The sequence below is a fragment of the Hypomesus nipponensis genome, chromosome 16 (genome assembly GCF_054491055.1).
Source record: "Hypomesus nipponensis isolate SF chromosome 16, ASM5449105v1, whole genome shotgun sequence".
Classification (NCBI taxonomy): Eukaryota; Metazoa; Chordata; class Actinopteri; order Osmeriformes; family Osmeridae; genus Hypomesus; species Hypomesus nipponensis.
This window is the reverse complement of record NC_140376.1, coordinates 10,106,342-10,129,961: the sequence shown is the minus strand read 5'-3', so window position 1 is coordinate 10,129,961 and position 23,620 is coordinate 10,106,342. Positions and strand designations below refer to the sequence as shown.

General features: G+C 40.6%; 1 protein-coding gene across 1 annotated transcript; it reads right to left on the bottom strand.

Moving 5' to 3' along the window:
• Positions 1–13,460: 13,460 nt before the first annotated feature.
• Positions 13,461–17,875, bottom strand: LOC146254847 (zinc finger MYM-type protein 1-like). The gene is made up of 3 exons (XM_084676195.1): positions 16,524–17,875; positions 15,949–16,131; positions 13,461–15,795 (listed from the first exon to the last, which is right to left on the bottom strand). The coding sequence occupies exons 1-3, from the start codon at positions 16,572–16,574 to the stop codon at positions 14,713–14,715; spliced, it is 1,317 nt and encodes a 438-aa protein (XP_084532321.1). The 5' UTR covers positions 16,575–17,875; the 3' UTR covers positions 13,461–14,712.
• Between the last annotated feature and the right edge of the window lie 5,745 nt (positions 17,876–23,620).

The window sequence follows — 23,620 nt, the reverse complement described above, 5'->3', positions numbered from 1 at the left end:
CTTTTTGAGACTTTCATACTTTCATTGCTCTAAAGTGCTTTTCAGCTCCTGAATAGTGTTTTCAATGCATTTACAATGTTTGGCATATAACTTCTGTCTGAATGCTTTTCTTGATGTTTGAAGTGTTATAACATGCTTCTGTGGTTGTTAATACATGGAAAACGTGTTTTGTGAAGATGTTTAGCCATTAGATTCCGTTTTTGAGACTTTCATACTTTCATTGCTCTAAAGTGCTTTTCAGCTCCTGAATAGCGTTTTCAATGCATTTACAATGTTTGGCATGTAACTTCTGTTTGAATGGTTTTCTTGACGTTTTAAGTGTTACAACATGCTTCTGTGGCTGTTATTACATGGAAAATGTATTTTGTGAAGATGTTTAGCCATTAGATTCTGTTTTTGAGACTTTCCTTTTTTTATTGCTCTAAAGTGCTTTTCAGCTCCTGAATAGCGTATTCAATGCATTTACAATGTTTGGCATGTAACTTCTGTCTGAATGGTTTTCTCGATGTTTGAAGTGTTATAACATGCTTCTGTGGTTGTTAATACATGGAAAACGTGTTTTGTGAAGATGTTTAGCCATTAGATTCCGTTTTTAAGACTTTTCTTATTCATTGCTCTAAAGTGCTCTCAGCTCCTGAATAGCGTTTTCAATGCATTTACAATGTTTGGCATATAACTTCTGGCTGAATGGTTTACTTGATGTTTCAAGTGTTATAACATGCTTCTGTGGTTGTTAATACATGGAAAACGTGTTTTTTGAAGATGTTTAGCCATTAGATTCTGTTTTTGAGACTTTTCTTATTCATTGCTCTAAAGTGCTCTCAGCTCCCGAATAGCGTTTTCAATGCATTTACAATGTTTGGCATATAACTTCTGTCTGAATGGTTTTATTGATGTTTCAAGTGTTATAACATGCTTCTGAGGCTGTTATTACTTGAAAAATGTGCTTTGTGAAGATGTTTAGCCATTAGATTCTGTTTTTGAGACTTTCCTTTATTCATTGCCCTAAAGTGCTTTTCAGCTCCTGAATAGCGTTTTCAATGCATTTACAATGTTTGGCATGTAACTTCTGTCTGAATGGTTTTCTCGATGTTTGAAGTGTTATAACATGCTTCTGTGGTTGTTAATACATGGAAAACGTGTTTTGTGAAGATGTTTAGCCATTAGATTCTGTTTTTGAGACTTTTCTTATTCATTGCTCTAAAGTGCTCTCAGCTCCTGAATAGCGTTTTCAATGCATTTACAATGTTTGGCATATAACTTCTGTCTGAATGGTTTTCTTGATGTTTCAAGTGTTATAACATGCTTCTGAGGCTGTTATTACTTGAAAAATGTGCTTTGTGAAGATGTTTAGCCATTAGATTCTGTTTTTGAGACTTTCCTTTTTTTATTGCTCTGAAGTGCTTTTCAGCTCCTGAATAGCGTTTTCAATGCATTTACAATGTTTGGCATGTAACTTCTGTCTGAATGGTTTTCTCGATGTTTGAAGTGTTATAACATGCTTCTGTGGTTGTTAATACATGGAAAACGTGTTTTGTGAAGATGTTTAGCCATTAGATTCCGTTTTTAAGACTTTTCTTATTCATTGCTCTAAAGTGCTCTCAGCTCCTGAATAGCGTTTTCAATGCATTTACAATGTTTGGCATATAACTTCTGGCTGAATGGTTTTCTTGATGTTTCAAGTGTTATAATATGTTTCTGTGGCTGTTAGTACATGGTAAAGGAGTTTTGTGAAGATGTTTCGCCTTTAGATTCCGTTTTTTGGACTTTCCTTTATTCATTGCTCTAGAGTGCTTTTCAGCTCCTGAATAGCGTTTTCAATGCATTTACAATGTTTGGCATATAACTTCTGTCTGAATGGTTTTCTTGACGTTTTAAGTGTTATAACATGTTTCTGTTGCTGTTAATGTGTGGAAAATGTGTTTTGTGAAGATGTTTAGCCATTAGATTCACTTTTTGAGACTTTCATACTTTCATTGTTCTAAAGTGCTTTTCAGCTCCTGAATAGCGTTTTCAATGCATTTACAATGTTTGGCATATAACTTCTGTCTGAATGGTTTTCTTGATGTTTGAAGTGTTATAACATGCTTCTGTGGCTGTTAATACATGGAAAACGTGTTTTGTGAAGATGTTTAGCCATTAGATTCCGTTTTTGAGACTTTGATATATTTATTGCTCTAAAGTGCTTTTCAACTCCCGAATAGCGTTTTCAATGCATTTACAATGTTTGGCATATAACTTCTGTCTGAATGGTTTTTTTCACGTTTGAAGTGTTATAACATGCTTCTGAGGCTGTTATTACATGAAAAATGTGCTTTGTGAAGATGTTTAGCCATTAGATTCTGTTTTTGAGACTTTCCTTTTTTTATTGCTCTAAAGTGCTTTTCAGCTCCTGATTAGCGTTTTCAATGCATTTACAATGTTTGGTATGTAACTTCTGTCTGAATGGTTTTCTCGATGTTTGAAGTGTTATAACATGCTTCTGTGGCTGTTAATACATGGAAAACGTGTTTTGTGAAGATGTTTAGCCATTAGATTCCGTTTTTGAGACTTTTCTTATTCATTGCTCTAAAGTGCTCTCAGCTCCTGAATAGCGTTTTCAATGCATTTACAATGTTTGGCATATAACTTCTGTCTGAATGGTTTTCTTGATGTTTCAAGTGTTATAATATGTTTCTGTGGCTGTTAGTACATGGTAAAGGAGTTTTGTGGAGATGTTTCGCCTTTAGATTCCGTTTTTTGGACTTTTCTTTATTCATTGCTCTAAAGTGCTTTTCAGCTCCTGAATAGCGTTTTCAATGCATTTACAATGTTTGGCATATAACTTCTGTCTGAATGGTTTTCTTGACGTTTTAAGTGTTATAACATGTTTCTGTGGCTGTTCATATATGGAAAATGTGTTTTGTGAAGATGTTCAGCCATTAGATTCACTTTTTGAGACTTTCATACTTTCAGTGTTCTAAAGTGCTTTTCAGCTCCTGAATAGCGTTTTCAATGCATTTACAATGTTTGGCATATAACTTCTGTCTGAATGGTTCTCTTGATGTTTGAAGTTTTATAACATGCTTCTGTGGCTGTTAATACATGGACAACGTGTTTTGTGAAGATGTTTAGCCATTAGATTCCGTTTTTGAGACTTACATACTTTCATTGCTCTAAAGTGCTTTTCAGCTCCTGAATAGTGTTTTCAATGCATTTACAATGTTTGTCATATAACTTCTGTCTGAATTGTTTTCTTGATGTTTGAAGTGTTATAACATGCTTCTGTGGCTGTTAATACATGGAAAACGTATTTTGTGAAGATGTTTAGCCATTAGATTCCGTTTTTGAGACTTTCCTTTATTCATTGCTCTAAATTGCTTTTCAGCTCCTGAATAGCGTTTTCAATGCATTTACAATGTTTGGCATATAACTTCTGTCTGAATGGTTTTTTTCATGTTTGAAGTGTTATAACATGCTTCTGAGGCTGTTATTACATGAAAAATGTGCTTTGTGAAGATGTTTAGCCATTAGATTCCGTTTTTGAGACTTTCCTTTTTTTATTGCTCTAAAGTGCTTTTCAGCTCCTGAATAGCGTCAATGCATTTACAATGTTTGGCATGTAACTTCTGTCTGAATGGTTTTCTCGATGTTTGAAGTGTTATAACATGCTTCTGTGGCTGTTAAACAGTGAGTTCAAAAACACACATAACCAAATAATTGGGGTGTGCTCGCAAACCATTGTAATCTCACATATATATTCTTATTATTTATTGTTTCTTTTCGCACCCCTAAGGATGCCTCAATATTTGGACTATTTAGACAACGTCGATGTCTAATGGTTCGTCTTGGTCTCGATTGCGTTGGTTCTATTCAGATTTATGTTCCGTTGCACGGTTTAGGTTTTAATTAAGTTTTTGTGGCAAAAGTGAAGCTAACGGTGGCTAACTTGTTAGCCACAATCACTGACGCTACTGACGTCATTAACTATCGCTTGACTACCTCTAGCAGAACATTAGTCAAGCAGCTCGTTAACTTCTGGGAGATAGCTAAGCTAACTGCTTAACTGCAAGGGAGCTGCAGAAACACCACAAGCAAAGAGGCCAGGGTGATAAGTATTTACTCATTTTACTTTGTGATATGAAACACAATTGTGAAGTGTAATGTACAATATAAGCTGATATAAGGAAGTAGTTACATCTACTTTCGGAAACAGTAGTCTACTATTTCACTGAAGCATTAGCATCATTAGCCTCTGTTGCCCGGGCAACACATACTACTGCGGTCTATGATGCATCTGTTTTCAATCGTTAAAATAAACATTCCTCACAAATACATTTTCGTTGTAGGATTTATTATGACATTAGATTACAAGTAAACGATTTGTTGGTGAAATTATCATTACCTGTGGTTTCAAACCAGTGTAGCTCTCTGCAACGCTGTACTGTAGCATAGTCTAGTAGCTAAAAAAAACATCTCCACAACTGTTTACAGTAGCCTACGTAGGAAGTCATACGGCGGCACTACCCTTAGTAAGGGCCTTATTTAAATCATCAGTCTTTCAATAAGTGAAATTATCTGACTAGTGACTACTAACCTGAACTCCATTGCCACAGCCTAAACTTCAATCGGTTCATGAAAAAAATTAATTTCAGCCTAGACCGTACAACGGAGGTAACGTTAAATCAAATTCAACCAACGCAATCGCTACCAAGACAGTCTAGTAGTAGTTGTACAATTTACCGGGGCAGCTTTTCCACACAGCAGGGCTATATCGCATTTTGTCTTGTTACTGACAATTTTCCCCTAGATAAATGTTACGTTTTTGGGGGCATATTTCCAGTTAGCAGATGGTACTATTTGAATCGCGATTCCATCTGAGATAGCTACTGCTGGTAACGTCGTTGTTAAAATAAGCTTCAAAGGGGGTTCTTTATTAATAAATGAATGCAATATGAGTAGGCTACATACCTGAAAATATCACTAGAAGGGAAAAATTTACAATGACGTTTAAGTCATAGATTAGGTAAATTTTTACACCGGTCTGCCAAATGTATTAGTTTTGATGAGGTTCAACTATGAGGTTCGCTGATCACCATTCCCTCTTGCAGGGGAAATTAGAAGACGACTATTTAATTCTACTCTTCACTCTTAGTATTTTGAGTTGTAAATGAGCAGAAAAAATATGCTTTTAAATGTATGTAATCTTTATAAATAATAAGTAGGCTGTGCATTTTAAAGCAAGCAAGCACACCCTACAATTTCCCCAGAAAATGTACCCTCTCTAGTTGAATGTTGAAATACAAGTACCTGGCACCCAAAAAAGTCACACTAATATTTAGTTGACTACGTTTAGCTTTGATTACGGCACGCGTTTGCTGTGGCATCGTTTTGATAAGCTTCTGCAATGTCACAACACTTATTTCTTTACAGAGCTGCATTCATTTTTTGTTGAGCTCTTGTATTGATGGGAGAGTTGGACCACAGCGCAAAGTCTTCTCCAGCACATCCCAAAGATTCTCAATGCGGCTAAGGTTTGGACTCCGTGATGGCCAATCCATGTGTGAAAATTATGTCTCATGCTCCCTGAACCACTCTTTCGCAATTTGAGCCCGATGAATCCTAGCATTGTCATCTTGGAATATGCCTGTGCCATCAGGGAAGAAAAAATCAATTCATGGACTAATGGTCATTCAGTATATTCAGGTGACCTCATTCTTTGGGTGCATAACATTGCTGAACCTAGACCTGACCAACTGCAGCAACCCCAGATCATAGCACTGCCCCCACAGTAAATCCATGTATTCAAACTAAAAATAAGTGTCCAGATTTTTTCTTAATCTGAATACAATTTAGATTTATTTCTGGAATTCTTTTGAATAAATTATTCATTTTCATTTTTCACTTTTATATTTGTTTTCCACATTTCATATTTTCAGATTCAAAACGTTTTTTTTTTATGGCTTCAAATCGTTTTTTTCAGTTTCAGATCAGATCAGTTTTTCAGTTTCAGACTTTTGGCCCCGATTTTGCATAGGGGGCGTAGCTATGACTGACTGTAAAGTAGTAATAGTACTAAAATACTTTAGTAATACTACTAAAAATCACATGTATATGGTGGATAGAAAGCATTCAATCATAGTTCTCAAGTCTGAAACTGAAAAACAGATCCGATACTGAAAAAAAGATTTAGCCGTAAAAAAAATAATAGTTTTGAATCTGAAAACATGAAATGTGGAACTGAAAACAAATAAAGTGAAAAATTCAAATGAATAATCTTATCAAAATAATTCCAGAAATTAATCTAAATTGCATTCAAACTGAAAAAAAATGGGTACACTTATCTTTAGTTTGAATACATGGTTTTATTTTAAAAAAATTAGACCAAAACTTGCATTTTCAATTTCAAGCTTTAATTTTTCAACTAAATACATATTTTTTAAATGAACAAATGATGTGGCCCTGATTTAGGTCCATACCTATGGAAGTATTAGAGATGGGAGAACATTTAGGTTAACAAATGAGGAGACAAATTCGACGGAATTTGGAAACAAAATTTAGAAGAGACTTTCTTTGTGACGCAAATGAGCCCAGACCTCCGACTGGCGTAGAAACAGCTTGCCTATGATTCAGATCGTCGGGAGGCTAACCAAACCACAGGCATAACTTGTGAGCATAGGCGATTTTACCACGGCATTTACCAGTCTATATTTTAATGAACAAGTCAACTTCTGTGTCCTATTTGTATTCTTTGTTGACTGACAATGGATAATTGTAAACATTCACATACATTAGAAGACACTTACACACAAGGCATGTAAATGTATGTAATTATTGTTACAGTACATGATTGTACAGTAGGCCTACTACATGCTTGATTTATGATTGTATTTTTTTCTCTTTGGGTCAAGTTACATGTCATGTCATGTAAGCTACCTTTCTCAGGGCTCTAAAGTGTCATGCATTGAGCATGACAGTCACTCATTTTGTTATTTTGTCACGGACTCCCCCACACATTGTATTTCTCAAGAGGAAAAACTATTTATAATATATTTAATATGCTGCAGTGCCCAACCAAAATTTCTCTGGCCGCGCCACTCTCACTATGGAACCGGCAGGAATCAAGCGCATCTCCCCTGGAGTTCTTAGTCGAGCCTGCCACTTATCAGCCAATCAAAAAAAGAAAGAGGCTACACAATAGACAACAAGGGCTTAACCACGCATTCTTTATTAAATATTATTTAATAATAATATTGGTAAAATACCAATCAGTCCCCCCCAATATACAGCAGAATATATGTTCTCTTTTTATGAACCCTGTCAATGGATCGGTCTCTTGTTATGTCTTATTTATTTTCAATTTATTTCAGTCAAGACAATCACGTATTAGATTTGAGCATTTATTGTTACATGACATGGACATGTAGATTTACTTTGGCGGAGTGGATGATCTACGGGAAGCACTCCCTGCCTCCTCGATGCAACACACATGACATATGAGGCAGGGAGCAATAGATATATAATCCCCCTGGTGGACAGAACATACAGACAGCATGGGGGAGAAGGGGATGGTGGAGGTTGACAGCAGCACTGATCATACAACAAATGGCTGAGTGTGTGCGTGTGTGTGCCTATCCGCGCGTCTTTTAAAGACGCCTTATCGGACGTGGCCCAATGGATATGCGCTGTTAACAAGGGTGTGGTAGTGGGCGGAGTAAAGGAAGGTGGAGTAAGATGCCTTACGTCCCCGATCAATGAGTGACACGCGCTGCCCGATTGCCCTTCCTGAATTAGCTGCGCTTACTTCAGTCAAGACAATCACGTAGTAGATTTGAGCATTTATTGTTACATGACATGGACATGTAGATTTACTTTGGCGGAGTGGATGATCTAAGGGAAGCACTCCCTGCCTCCTTGATGCAACACATACATGACATGACATGAGGCAGGGAGCAATAGAGATATAATCCCCCAACACGCCACCACTCCGCCAGACTATATGTAGAGCGGAGTACCGCTGCTCCTGAGCCACAGGAGGACCCCCTGACATCCCACTACATACGTACCAGTGGCGAAAACAAGCGTTTTCTGGATGCGGGGGTCATGCCAGCATTAATGATGACTGTGTGCATATCCATTGTGTTACATACCATCTGGTGTGGTTTACCGAGCCGTCCCACGCGCACATCCCGTGCAGACCCGGTGCTGGACGGAAGGTGAACCTGCGACAAGCCAAATACACCAACCATCCCTCCGGTACCCTTGTCATCCGACATTGGGCAGATAGTTACCTCCAGAGAGCTGCCCCTCTTTGCGCCTGTCAGCAAACCCATCAGGATGTACACAAAGGCAGCATGTACGCTGGAACACAAAGATATGTTTATCTAGTGAGAATGACTAGTGTCAGCAGAGCACCTGCTGTTCCCTGGCCGGTATCCAGGGTGTCTCCGCAGATATCTTGACTCGGACGCTGGATTCTGATCGATTTCTACTGAATCAGAGCACGTCTGCGGATCACCAGTGCTGTGCCAAGATCTACAGAGACATTCTACCATGCTTGTGATCCAGAAACCTCTCATCCATACAGGGCAGTTACAGTTATCTATAGAGACCCATTCCACTAGCGCCCATCAGCGACCCCAAAGATGTACGCGAGGCGCATGTTGTACCATCAATGTCCCTATGTGAGAATGAATAAACAAATGTGTCGGCAGAGCACCCGCCGTCCCTGGAGTCCAGGGAATCACTAGAGATCTCTCGATTCATATACTATGGATTCTGATTAATAGCTACCAGATCAGAGCACGTCTGCGGATCACCACGCCTAAACCGAGATCTAAAGAGATATTCTACTGTTATGGGTTAACAAGCCGACCCAGTCACCGTCTGTAATGCAGGCTTGTGTATTGACACACTGCAATTAGTAATTTGACCACGTGGCCGCAAGCTCGTTCACATCAAGCTCATAGATCTCTGGACTCCTACAATGTCTAGGGGCCAGCATTTCAAAACTTGTAATCCGGATCAGAATGATCAACCAAATCCCCCTGTGTTACGCATGTAGGTCTCCCCTGTATGCGTTTGTGGTTTCTCCCTTGTAATACTGCCAGGTGTTCCCTATGTGCCTGATTGCACTCCTTGGTTTCCCCGCCTTGCCTGTCCGTGGAGGAACCAATCAGCGGACGACTCCTGGTACAAAAGCCCAGCCAGTTGGATCCCTAAAAGAGACTCTTTTGTTTTTCCATTTGACACACCATACATGCATGCATACACCTTGTTTTGTTCACACATACATAATACAGTTTCATGTGAGTTTAATGTGAGTATGTACTTCTGTGGGGGCAGTTGTTTTCTGTTTTAAGTCTCTGTGTACCTGTGTTTTGTCGATACCTATGTCCCTGGGAGAAGGGGGGGTTTCTTAGCCAGCCGCCCATGGGCATACACCACCCGTAGAGGATACTGTCAATGCACACCAGAGAGAGAACTGAGCGGACAACCCTCTGTATTTTTTTGTTAGTTTCACTTAGCCTAGAGGACTTGAGGCAGGCGAGGTCAGTCAGGGGTGTTTTGTGTTATTCTTTCATTTCTTGGGTCCTGCTCAGCCCCTTCTCCCTAACCCCTTCACCGTGTGTTTGTATTAAACATTTACGTTTGACGGTGGCTTTGGTTGTCTGTGTCGTTGGTTGTCCCTCACTGTGCCTTACACTGCACCAAACTGCATGAGATCGATGTTACGGGTTTCTATACCACCTACCCTAGGCCGTTAGAGCCACCGGGGTCGTAACACCCTGTCGTCAACCACGGATCAACCTGATCCATCACGGTATTTCAAAACTTTGCCGGATTGGATCAGAGTGATCCTGATACCGGCAGATTGGGATGTCCAAATCCGTCACAGATAGGAAACAGGAAATGGAGCGAACATTTTACCAAAAAAAGGAGAAGTTAGCATAACTAATTGTCTCTAAATGTAAGTAGAATCTTGGTCAGTGTTAATGCGTCCTAAGACTAGATGAAAGGCAATCATTATATTGAGTTAACAAATTACGTAAATTATTGCAAAGTTGAAAGAAGAGCTCGGCGAAGTCAATTAAAGCCGAGTTCGCGCTAATGCAAGATAACCCTGCTCCATTGACTTCAGTGTTAAGGAGCTAACAAGTTAGTAAATAGGCTAGCGTCGGTAGGTCGCGGTCCACAGTTCACATTTTTATGCATTTACTCACAAGGCATTGTGTGTAGATTTTAAAATGTGTTGTACATATCTTTTTAGGAAACAGTTGTCAACAAAAGGGACAACCCTAAAACCTTAATATTTGTTTTTCTTTACAGATGTTTGTGGAAAGAGAAGACAGCCAGTTAACACAGACCTGCTCCAAATGGCATAACCTTTTGAGCTTTGGCTATGAAAATTAAGTGTGTACTGAATGCATGTTAATAAATACATTTGACTGATTTTCAGTGGAGGCCTTTATCAGTGGGTGTAATTTAACAAAAAAACTGTTAAATTAAATAAGGCATTCATTTTCACGGTGTTTGCTGAAAAATAAATGAATGTGCAAAGAAAATAAATATTGATCAAACAGCAGTGAAACTGAGCTATATCTGTATCAAACAAAGAACTTTTGGGAGAAGTTACACTCAGGCTGTTCAAACCGCTACATGTAATCTCCCTCAAATCCACCTCTGAGGTGGGATCAGGGTAATCCTGATTTTTAGGATCAAACTGATACAGATTTCCCACTTAAGTTTTGATATACTCAACAGCAGTCTTTTATCCGGATCAAAGGCAGGATTGGATTCCCGAATCTGAATCTGAATCTTCAGGATCTGATTTGCCGTTTTTTAGGATCTGATCAGGATTTAATCCAATCAAGGAGGATTAATTCTGTGGGATCATATTGAAATACCGGCCCCAGGACACAGTAAACGTTCACTGCACAATAGTGGTGAATTCCCCACACCTTGAAACATTAAAAGGTTGTGAAAGCACTGTATTTTTGCCGTATAGGGCCCGAGTACCCTTGTTCAGTCTGACACCAGTAATTCGAAGAGCATAGCCCTATAACAAGCAATCTCACAGAGGGCTCACATACGCCCACAGAAGTGGCCCTCGACCAACCTAACTCTCAGTGGCCTATGTTCAAGATGGGTAGAATGATAGTAGACGTAATCTTGATTCTGAATGCTGCTCTCTCCGTTCTTCAGCAGCTTGCTGAGGCTCTGAACACCTTAATTGAATACCCAATGCCAGTGTTTAACATGTCTGCGCTGTGCACTCCTTCGCCCCTGCTTTGACCACAAAGTTGCATCCTTTATCCACCAGTGTGGATTGAAAACTTTCCTCATGTATTCGCCGGCAGACAAACATAAGCCTACACGTGCACCGCGCACACACCCGGGCCTAAGGTCTAGCACCATCCGAGAAATCAGTTCTCCTGAAATAAAACAAGACAGTGCGCCACACCGTCTCTATAGCCTGAATGAATGCAGTGCGCAATGAGATTCCCACACTCTGGTCCAAGTGAGCAGTCTGACTAGATTGATATGTACAGAACCCAGGGTTTTTCCTGAATAGTGAACATTTTGGCGCGCGCCAAAGCCGTTTTCCCAAGCGCCAATGAGAAATCCCGAGCGCCAAAGGCAAAAAAACGTCTGCGATGAAGAAAAAAAAAAGCCGTGTTCATTACGTGTGCAATGCATGTCAGCGAATATGTTCTCGATAGTATGTTTCAAGTAGGCTACAGCCGAACCCTCGTTCTGTTTTGATCAATAATAATGGATTTGAAAAGCATGTCTTCTTGTCTGATCAATACGCAACTGTGAGGTACGCAAATGGACAGACTGGCCACTACCGCTGCGAGGGCCAGCCTGACGCGCACGAATACACCTGTACAAATGCAAATGAAATGTTCACTCAAAAAAAGTTTGATTTACGATTTCCAACGCAGCCTCCATTGGTATTCTTAACCTGGATCGATAATATATAGTGCAGTGTTTCCTCCGTGGCTAAATTTATGCCGCCACGGTATCAGAAATCAGGTTGTACAAAATGTTAGGCTGTCTATCAGCAGTGATTGTTAGAGTGCATGTCGGAGAATTGCACGGACACGTGCTTAACACCGCAGTTGAGATAGCGTGTGCGTCCTTGAGAACTGTAAGTCGTATAACTTATGTTGTCAGTTCATTTAAGCCTGTTATTGTATAAGTCTATAGTTCTTGCAAATTTAAATCAAGTTAACGGGTGATTTTCGTTGTTTGTATTCTTCCCCTGCTAGTCAAATTGCACATGTCTGTTGATTCGATAGCGATTGCTGCCCTTTCTCAGGTTTGTATTTTAGGTGCATTATTATGCCGAAGTAGTTTTTATTAATAAAAAGTGGGTTTATTTTTAATATTTGCTACAGAATGCTTAGCCTATCAAGATCAAAACAAAACGAGATCAAAACGGTTGCAAAACACCTGGAAATAAATACATTAATTAGAAAAAATAAGAAAAAAAGAATATATATATATATATATATATATATATATATATATATATATATATATATATATATACACATACATACATACATATGTTTTTTTGGAGCACCGAAGACCTATTTTGACCCAGGAAAACCCCTGGAACCTCCTTATGATGTGTAACAGTAAACTTTTCCCTACGCAATAACAAGCATCACGATGGAATGCAATTTGTGTAAAGCCATGAGATACGTCTCAAGTGCCAGGAAGTAACCCCGTGGGCCAAAGGGCCTTGTTCGGAGAGCTCGATAACCCCCAACCCAAAGAGGCAGCCACGTTGACACGAAAATCGAGGTGGCGGACGACTCCACGGAATCGTGATAGAAGAACTGACGCCGCGCCAATGGCCGCACAGCCCACCCAGAACGCATATCTGACCGCACCAGTCGTCTACACTATCATGAAAATTAGCAACGCGTCGAGAAGTCCAACAGACGGGACACAAACTCTGGGGCACGATGCATGAATAGAAGCGGTGCCCGAAGCGACCACCACAACGCCGAGGACACTCTCCAAGGGTAACGAGGCCCGCATGAAACGCTATCAGGATACAGAGAACTAAGGTAACAAGCCTACGGTCTACTCAAGGACAGAAAAATGTCCACGCAATCGGACGCGTCCGAACACCCAGAGGCAGTGCGGGTGGAGATCACGGAACATCCTGCCAAACCGTCCAGCAGGTGTACGATGCCGACTGATGCTCATTACCAAGGGAGTAGGTTTGATTTGGACATTGGTGGGGTCCGTGGGATATGAAAGTGCTTCCTAAAGTTGATCGATTTTTTTTGTATTCGCAATGATAATTGAAAAGAAATCAATAAATCGGCTTAATTAACATGTTTATAATGCATATCTGAATATCAAAAGAGAATATGCATTCTGTAATGTTATAGGTTAAAGCAACTAATGAAAGAAAATTAGTCAACTTAGAAGAGTTTTCAACTTTACTCTGGTGCAACTGTAAACAACATTAACAACATTGTAAATAAATATTCTTGAAATAATACAACAACAGGTGTATCACTAAATGTACAGGTCAGTATAATTTCCTGCTAGGCATTTCTTCCTCCAGTGCCCATGAGCCAGCTGCAGGGTCATCAGCCAGGAATCACTAATACTAACATACACACAGATTAGTGTCCATTGTGCTCTTCCTATTTGAAAGAACCAAACACATGCCTACGTCTTTCTGTAACAGAAATGAACTGCTGATAGATTTCTTTAAGGTCAATGTTGTCCAGTGTCTCCTGATGGACATGGCACACTGCAAGATTATTCAATCTGACTAGAGTCATGGTGGTTCTCAGCCGTGTTTTAAGCCTCCTGAGAGCACTGAAACTTCTTTCAGCCTCAGCTGATGCGACTGGTATGACTAAAAGCAGCCTGATAAGGGACTCAACCTGAGTCAGACCTCTCACTTCAACTGTCAATCCTCTCATTATTTCTGCCACTTCAACACTAGATTTGACAGTGTATTTGGACCTAAACATGGCTAGTTGGACCTTTAGTATGTCCCTGTTCAGCTCTGGGTACTGATCTACAATGTCATTCACTTCTCCAGTCAGGAGAGTTTCCTCCAGCTTTTGCAAGACATTTAGATCTGGTTGGTTGAACCTCTCCTGAAACTGAATGTGCACACTATCAAGCATTTTATAGAACTCTGTTCTATAATGCTCCTCTGCTGACTTGGGGATGTGCTGGCTTGCTTCACTCGTGAATCGTTTTGGTGGCTTTCTTTGGTGAGAAATCTAAATGGGCGCAATCCCAAGGGAGTCAACCATAGCCACTGCTTTCTCAAAAACCTCATGAAAGCTCTCCTCATTTCTTTTGGCATGTACCGTAGATTTCACACACTGTATGGCACTTCTCATACCTGCAACAGTTTCAGTCCTTTTTTGAAGGGATGTGTTCAGACACTCCAGCTGCTCTATCACTTCTAATGCCAGACAAAGACCAAGTACCGTTTTCCCTTTCTCAAACCTCTCACGCAGACCATTTGCTCTCATGCCTGTGTTTAACCCACTTGATGCCATCTCCTCCAAGCTAGACAAAACACGTTCATACTGAGACAGCACCACTCTGATAGCTTTGCCCCGCACAGTCCACCTGGTTGGACAAAGTGGTCTGAGTGATTTTAATGGTACCTCTGAACTTATGGCTTTGGAAAATATGTTCTTGAAATTTCATGATTGCTTGTTTAATGTGCCAAGCTCATGCACCAACTGTACACTCATTGATCAAGGGACTGGCTCTGCATGCAGACTGCGTAATCAGGTTAAGACAGTGTGCCCCACAATGCACATACAACGGTTGCTGTCTCTTCAGTTCTGCTTGTGCTCCAGAATATTTGCCTGACATATTAGCAGCAGCAATATCATATGTCTGGCCTCTTAACCCAGAAATGGGAATAGCGAGCCTCAAGAGGACATCCTCAGCCATTCTTGCAATCTCCACTCCAGTAGTACCAGGGACCTCATACAAACCAATGAAAACCTCCCGTGGTACCAGGTCATGGTCCACATATCTAAAACAAATAGCCTCTTGTTCTGTTCCTGTGACATCTTGTGTGCCATCAATGATGAGTGAATACTGCAAAACTGGTAGCATCTGGATGGATTGTGCAATACTCCTGACAATACAGTTTCCTAGCATCTGCGAAACCTCGTTTTGCACTTGAGGAGAGGTATAGTCATGACAGCGAGCTAACCAAGTACTGAGACGTACATCATCCCTGGCTTTAAATTTCAGAAGTTGAAATAGATTGCCATCTTTTGTCTCATGGCCTCGCAGTGCTATGCCCTGCCTGGCAAGGTACTGTATTGATCCTACAATATTTTGTAGGCAGTACCTAGCATCCTCTTGTTGCTGTGCCCATGCACTTGAGAGCTGCGAATCTATTGGGCTTCCCTCTTGAGCACTAAGTGTCATGGCATGATGGTGGGATTTGGTATTTTGATGCCGCTGAAAACTGGCAAGTGCATTCTTCCAATTATTAAATCCCTTTGACGAAAAGGCAGGGTCTACCTTTTTATATAGTGTGCTTTTCTTTATAGTGTATGTTTTCACACAGTGAAAACAGAGAACCCCTTTGATGGAGGGGCTATAGTGCAGCCATGGATACTGCTTGAACCAACTCTCTTGAAAATGGAGGAGCTTGTGTGGCAGCTGTTGAGCTGGAATGTATTTTGGGTGAGGTTGGTTTGGTTTGTCCAGAATATCTTCTTGAATGCTGACACTCTCCCTGACCCTATCCTTGGTACTCTCCCTGCTGCTCTCTCCATTTGGATCAGTTTCCTAAGAAATCACAGTATACATTTGACCACGCTAAAGCAACTACTGCAAACACACTGTTAATATAGGCCTATAGTTATTCAGGTCATAATCAGACTAATATTTGACACAATGCTGAATCTCATGACTAACATATTAATCATTATTGAACCTCACCTGTGAATTTCCAGCCTCTCCTTCTCTAGCCTCTCCATCTTCTACAGCATCTCCTCCTCTGTCTCCTTCTCTATCCTCTCCTCCAGTCTCTCCTTCTCTATCCTCTCCTCCTCTATCTCCTCCAGTCTCTCCTCCTCCAGTCTCTCCTCCTCTATCTCCTCCAGTCTCTCCACTGTCTGTCACCTGACAGAGGTATGTTGATGCATGACATATGAACAGATATATTAGAGTACATACATGGGTAGACAAAATGTTCACACAATTATTCTGTTTTATTCCCCCAAAATATATATGTAGGCCTATAAAATCACATGAGCATCTGCAATGTGCTTGTTGTTACTGTAAATGAGAGGGAAACCTTGAAGGAAAATAAAGGTTATTAAATTTAATTATGTTTATTTATCCCAAAACATTTTTTTAAACCATTGCTCCCTTTCCACACAAATAAAACATGAAAATAATGGTAGGCCTATACCTTAAAATGCGGATCTCTTTGGCATTATAGCCTATGCTGACTAATAATCAATATCAGTATTGTTATGGCTCTAAAATATATAACCTTTTAATTAACTTACACGTTGACTTCTAAAGAAGTCTCTTATGTCCAGTTTTCGTTTCTTCGACATCCTACACGCACAGCGCGCGCGCACGCACAAGCATAAAACACACAAATATAAGTGTTACTGCAAATTACATCACTGATATTAAAATCCGTCACGCTGACGTGACCGAAGGCAGAACTTACACTCGCAGATGCAGATATTAGCTATGCACTGAGGCGTCCTGTTGCTCCTGTCTGGGACTAGCAAATTGCCGATTTTGCCGATTGGCAATCAAACAATACAACCGATTTAAAGAGCCGCAGGTACACAAACCTCTCATTTGGGTAGCCATTCCTGATTACAAGCTGGTGGTGTCCTATGACACGGGACTACGTCATTCCTCCCCTGAAGTCAATGCGAAGTCGAAGGCCACGGGAGCGCCTCCGAAGCAGTACCGGGGATTGGCGGATCCACCGGCGTTGCCCACCCCTCCTCCACCCCCTCCTCGAGCACTCATTTCCGTCAGAGGCCTCGACATCCAGAGGGGCCAACAGCACCGGGTCTTCCTCCCTGGACCAGAGCCTTCTCAGCGGGCACCGTTCGGGAAGAGAAGGAAGGAGAAAGGAGCGGCCTCGCTGCACTCCACAAATGTGCAGTTCATCATGATTACACTCAAGGAAAGAGACACGACCAGGACATTGTAGAGTCCAGGATGCGAACAAACAGTCCACCCCCGGATCGCAAGAGCCGGACATAGCAACACAGGCGAAAGCAACAACCGACAACGCAAGAATACAAACACATTGGCAGGCAGCACTGATCATACAACAAATGGCTGAGTGTGTGCGTGCCTATCGGCGCGTCTTTTAAAGACGCCTTATTGGACGTGGCCCAAAGGATATGCGCTGTTAACATGGGTGTGGTAGTGGGCGGAGTGAAGGAAGGTGGAGTAAGACGCCTTACGTCCCCGATAAATGAATGACACGCACTGCCCGATTGCCCTCCCCAAACTACCTGCGCTTAATGCTGTTTGTTAAGAAAAACTTAAGTGTGTGAATCCCCCTCCTACTTGTATACTTCTGTGATTTAGTTTGAATCTACCTTGCATCGTTCTGCTTTGTCATGGTTACCTAACACTTTTTCATCAGTCAGTTGAGCGCAAAGAAAGTAACGTTAGTTAACTTGTTGGAGAGGAGGTAGAGTAATGGAGGATTTGAGGTTATCTAAAAAGCGGAGAAAACTAGCCTAGCTGCCAGCCCAATTTAGCCCCGCCCACCAAAAAAAATGGTTGGGAAGTTGGGTCTGGGGTAGCTCGGTTGGGGAAAAAGTATGTCCGAACAGGAGCTGTTCAAACCAATCAAATTGTCAGGGCGGGCTTTGTACGATGATGGACAGATGATGAACAGTAACGTAATCAATCACGTCACCAAAGAGCGCTTGGGTTGAATTCGTTTTCAACAAACAACATACTACATTGCTCTGATTGGTTGTAGGTATATCCAATTGAGCAAAGAGGCATTTTGTTGAAAACACGTCCCATACTCACAGCCCAACGTAACGGTTTCAGACTCATATTCTGACTAGAATTATGAGTACAACAACGTCAGGCTAGGAGAAAACTGGACCGGCAGCCAAACATAAGCATTTTTTTTTTACAGTAATTTACTTGATACCTAGCTAAATGTGTAAGTGTTAGAAAAGTTAAAGATGTAGGCTAACTGTTATCCTGTAATAAGAATGATTCTGTGTTCAGCATTCCTTGTCAGTAGAGAGCCCTCTCCCAACATGAACTCTGGCTAACCCAAGGCTTACATAAACAAACTGACCTAGGCTGACCATTATCTTACTAGAGGTGCAATAAATGTTTTAACCTTATCTGTGCTGAGTGAATCATATGGTCAAGACGAGGGTCAGAGAACTCTGTAAGTTTCCATGCACACATGCGCGCCAGATCTATGCAAGGAGCCAATGAAGAAGAAATGGGACATTTGCATGCCTTTGTCTTAAGCAATAACTGTAAAGAGCGGGGCTGCTTAAATAGCTAGCTAGCACAACATTACACTTACATTTAGACATTTAGCAGACGCTCTTATCCAGAGCGATTTACAGTAAGTACAGGGACATTCCCCCGAGGCAAGTAGGGTGAAGTGCCTTGCCCAAGGACACAGCGTCATTTGGCACAGCCGGGAATCAAACTGGAAACCTTCAGATTACTAGCCCGATTCCCTAACCGCTCAGCCACCTGACTCTCACCTTACTCACACAACATGCTAGCTGACAAACTTTGTAGCACAATGGCGTGTTATGTTTTTGTCTCCTTGAGAGCCGGCCGCAAGCAATAAAGCTTTCTTGAACTTGTTCACCGACTGACTGTGCAATGCTTGATAGATTAATATTTCTGACAGTAAGCAAATAAAACGAGTAGCCTCTTAAAAGCATGAGTCGCTGTTTTTCTGATAAATGACATGTGGTCACAATGCAGGCAGTCACTGTCTGTGAATGTGAATTCAAATGGTCAATGTAGTCCTCGAAAATATGTTCTAAATGTGCGATTTTTTAAAATATATTGTAGGCAATGCACGTATAATGTAAATATATATGGGGAAGGGTATTCATTTGGACCCCCCCAATGTCCAAACCATGATTTGATAGACAACCTTGATAGACATTCAGAAAATAGCACTATTGTATCTGGGTAAGATTTAACGCAACAACCAATGGGAAAAAAAAACGTATCCTGGAATTCTTCTCGTGATTCTGCTACAACATCTTCCGAAACTTTAGTTCACCCACAGAGGAAACCACCGGAGCTCAAGCATCACTTTGAGCATGATCTCCTGTTTTAATGTAACAACAAATTCACAACTTGTTTGGCACAAACAATGACAACTTGACTGCTGTTAGAACATTTTCCCCAGATAATTAGCATCAGTTTTCATGAATGTCTGTAACTTTGCCAACAGTTTTACAGCCTGTTCACTGACAACAACTGTTCAGAACAAGTAGTCTAGGCCTAGTCATATTTTCGTTATCACACGATGACTGACATATTGTCACATTATAAACATCTCTCTCCACATAGGCTTTATCATTTTATTAGGACTAAATAAATTGAAGTGTATTGCATAGTCAATGTTATAGGTCACTTCATGTCATATTTTATCATTATATCATGGCCATGGATGCATTAATCATTGCATCTATCTTACAAAGATATGAGATAAAAAGCAATTAAGCATCCTCTCATTCGTCCTGAGAGGAAAGCCCCCTAAAAAGGCCAGGATAGAGGATGCTAGCCCAGAGAAGGTGGTTGAAAAGGTAGGCCCATTAGAGGAGGAGACAGAAGAAGAGACGGTGCAGGTGGAAGATCGCAGCCTTGGTTTAATATTATATTTAGCTAATGCTGATGCCAAGAGGGTATTTTCGATGGTCAGTTTGAACAAAACCTCAACATGAAACAGCTTGTCACTGTCCTCGATCATGACCCTAAAAATGGCTGGGCTTGAGCCGTACTGTTTTAAATGGGAGCCAACACCACATATGGTAAAGGAGTCCAAAAAGGCAACAAACACTTACAATAAACAACACCAGTTATAATCTCTCTCACACACACACGCACGCGGAAATTGAATACATACTTTGTATTTGGTTGAATTGTCTGTGCTATGTGTCAAATATTTTCTTCTGTAAGTCAGAGCAATTATTAATAACAAAAACACAAATAATAATATTATTCATGAAACACCCCCATTCCCGAGACCTTTCCATCCCGCCCCCCCTTTGACTCCCTGATGGGTGGTTGGAATGTCACTCCTGCCTGTCTTCAAAACTTGAGAGCCCTGCTTTCTAATTAACATGTAGTGACTAAAAATGCATATATTTTATTGTGAAAGGGACACGTTTTGGAAGTTTGACATTGTTGACTTCACTTGTTTCTTCCCAAATAAAATATACATTTTCGGTAACCATCGGCAACTGACTGACTCGTTTTTTACAGTCTGTGCTCGATAGCGTTAACAGCAATGAGTTGTTGAGAGGGGTGGTCGATGCTCTGCCTATGGGGCTGGGTTGGCTGTAGGAGATCGCTGTGACTGACAGGTGCATTCACTTGTTTCAGTCAGCGTTTGAAGTAGCGCGTTATAAGGTGAAGTTAGTATCATATTCGACGCTACTTTGCAGTGTCGGGTTAGGGACCGGGTGAAAATTACCCATACAATTTTGAAAAAAGATTACTTTTATAATATTTTTATGACTATAAAACCTCAAACAAACAGCAGAGTATTCCAAAATTGGCTGGTATAATTCTACACCCTTTACTTTTTCAATAATGTTTTTAAAAGAATGATAGAAAATCGCTAATCTCTGAAAATACCATGAAATCCACACTAATCTCAATATCTTTTTCAAACTTGCGTAAAAAAAGCACTTCCACACCCTTTCCTTTTCCAATAAAGGTTTGAATAAAAATTCAAATTAATTGCTAATCTCTGAAAATAACATGAAATCCTTACTAATCTCAATACGTTTTTCAAACTTGTTTAAAAAATTCTCAAATATACACAAGATTATTCTAATAATGTCTGGCCTACTTCCACATCCTTTACTTTTTAAATAATGTTTTAAAAGAAAGAAATTGCTTATCTCTACACTAAATTCTGACCAATTGTCACACAGCTGCAGGTCAACCAGGAGCTAGTCTGTGGTTTGATTGTGACAGTATAACCAACGTGTATTTTCACCAATATGCTTTCCAGCCAGGGAGATGGACAGGAAGGGACTAGGAACTCTGTGTGGTCCGTCATAGGAGACCAAAGTCCACTTGGGGACTTGGTCCAACATTGTCACACCAGCAACCATGCCGATGTTGACAGCTTAACCCACCCACACCACATGGGAGGTTAAATGGGAAACAGAGTGAAGAAAGTATAATTAGAAAATGCAAAGCCACAAATAAAAGTTACAATAACAGTATGGGTGAGGTCCCCACCAGTCAAGTGTGATTTAGTAAAGTAGTTAAGCAAGTTAAAAAGTTTTTGATACAGCCCTAATCGCCAAGACAGCACCAGCCACCCTAGATTAGAAAATGCAGTATGTTCAAGGGAAGAGAAACTGCATGAATGCTCAGTTACCTGATATATTTGTTGGAGTTGGAGGATGTGGGAGAGGGTCGCCTCCCTACGCCTACAGGTTGTGGGGGACTGACTGTTCTGACTGTTCTCTGTGTATATGGACCGAACAGAAGATCTAAGTATTTTGCCTTTTTAGGGCCCCAGTGGGGGACTCCATAGTGCTGCTGGGAGACTAGAACGAGTATGTGGAAAATGACAGGAACACCCGGAGAGGCATGATTGGGAGGAAAGGCCTCCCTAATCTGAACCCGAATGGGTGTTTGTTGTTGTATTTCTGTGCTAGTCATGGATTATCTATAGCAAACACCTTGGTCGAACATACGGATGCTCACAAGTGTACGTGGTACTAGAGCACCCTAGGACGAAGGTCGATGATTGATTTTGTAATCACGTCTTCCCCACCCGGGTTAGGGAATGAGTTCTTACTTAGAGATAGAGTGAGGTGCTCAGTCATCCGTGAGGAGCTCGTAGTAGAGCCGCTGCTCATTTGTGTCAAAAAAGCCAGGGGCCTCATGTATAAACGTTGCAAACGCACAAAAAGCTTACGTACGCTGGTTTTCACGCACACTTTGTGATGTATAAAGATTTACTTGATGTGAGAATGTGCGGGCCTTCACGGAAACTTTTGAGCAGACGTGAGAATGTGCGGACCGTACGCAAAGTCTTGTCTGGCTCTGTAACATGCCGAGACTCACCAAACATTACAAATAAAGTTTCCACTAGTACGTTTATGACGTTGACTATTCAAAAACATTAAACTGAAAGTTTAAATGCCAAACCCAAAACCCAAAACGGGAAATGCTGTATAGCCTTCTATTTATACCGCCACTACTTAATAACTTCTGTTTACTTGAGGCTGTCAAACGAACGACAAAATTACTCAGGAAATGCATGTCACGCTAACCCTATAGCTGCCATGCTGTTACGATGTGCCACCACTCTTTTCTTCATTTAAAGTTTTATATCGGACCATTTCTTCTTTATTTCTGTCATGGTCCGGTTCTCTGAACCCACAGCATTGATGGCCCTATAATAATAATAATTTTATTTGTAATGCACTTTACATTTAGCTAAGTCTCAAAGTGCTGCAGGTTAAAAATAAGTAAGGGCGCAAATAGTGACAGTTTTCCACTCTGCCGACTTTCTTTTGTCACTAATACCTGATGACAGGCCGCCAAACAGGACACATTTTCTCGCCTCCATCTCTGTTGTCAGAACCTCGATCTCACAGTCCCCGTATTTCTTTGAATAAACGCTGCGGCGTTTAATGTTCATTTTTGGTCCGGCGTTTCTTCGAGGAAGGCGTTTATTCGAAAAAATGCAGTAATTCAGATAAATAAATGACCTCAGGAGCGCATTTATAGTCCATCTGCATATTAGTTTATGGGAGGAGGCAAGGCGGGGTCAGTGGCTCGTTCACGTGCAGTCAATTTCACGTTGATTGTGATTTATAAAGGAAAGGTGCGCAGGATCTAGCGTATGACCGGTTTTATACATGTGAATATTTCTGTGCGTAGGTACTTTTCGAGTTTTGGCCGTACGCCATCTTCTGGTATGAAAGCTGCGCAATTCTTTATACATGAGGCCCCAGTTGAGGTGGTTTGGGCACCTGTTAAGGACACTGGTAAGCAAAGGGTGTGGAAGAAGGCAAAGCATTATTAGAGTAATCTGGTCTATATTTGATATTTTTCAGTACAATTTTGAAAAGATTAATAAAATTAGCAAGGATTTCATGCTATTTTCAGAGATTAGCGATTTTCTATCATTTTCTCTTTAACTTTATTGATATGTAAAGGGAAGAATACCAGATATTATTAGAATAATCTTGTGTATATCTGAGATTTTTTGACACAATTTCGAAAAATGTATTGAGATTAGTGAGGATTTCATGCTGTTTTCAGAGATTAGCGATTTTCATCATTTTTTAAAACATTTTATTTGAAAAGTAAAGGGTGTGGAAGTAGGCCAGACATTATTAGAATAATCTGGTGTATATTTGGT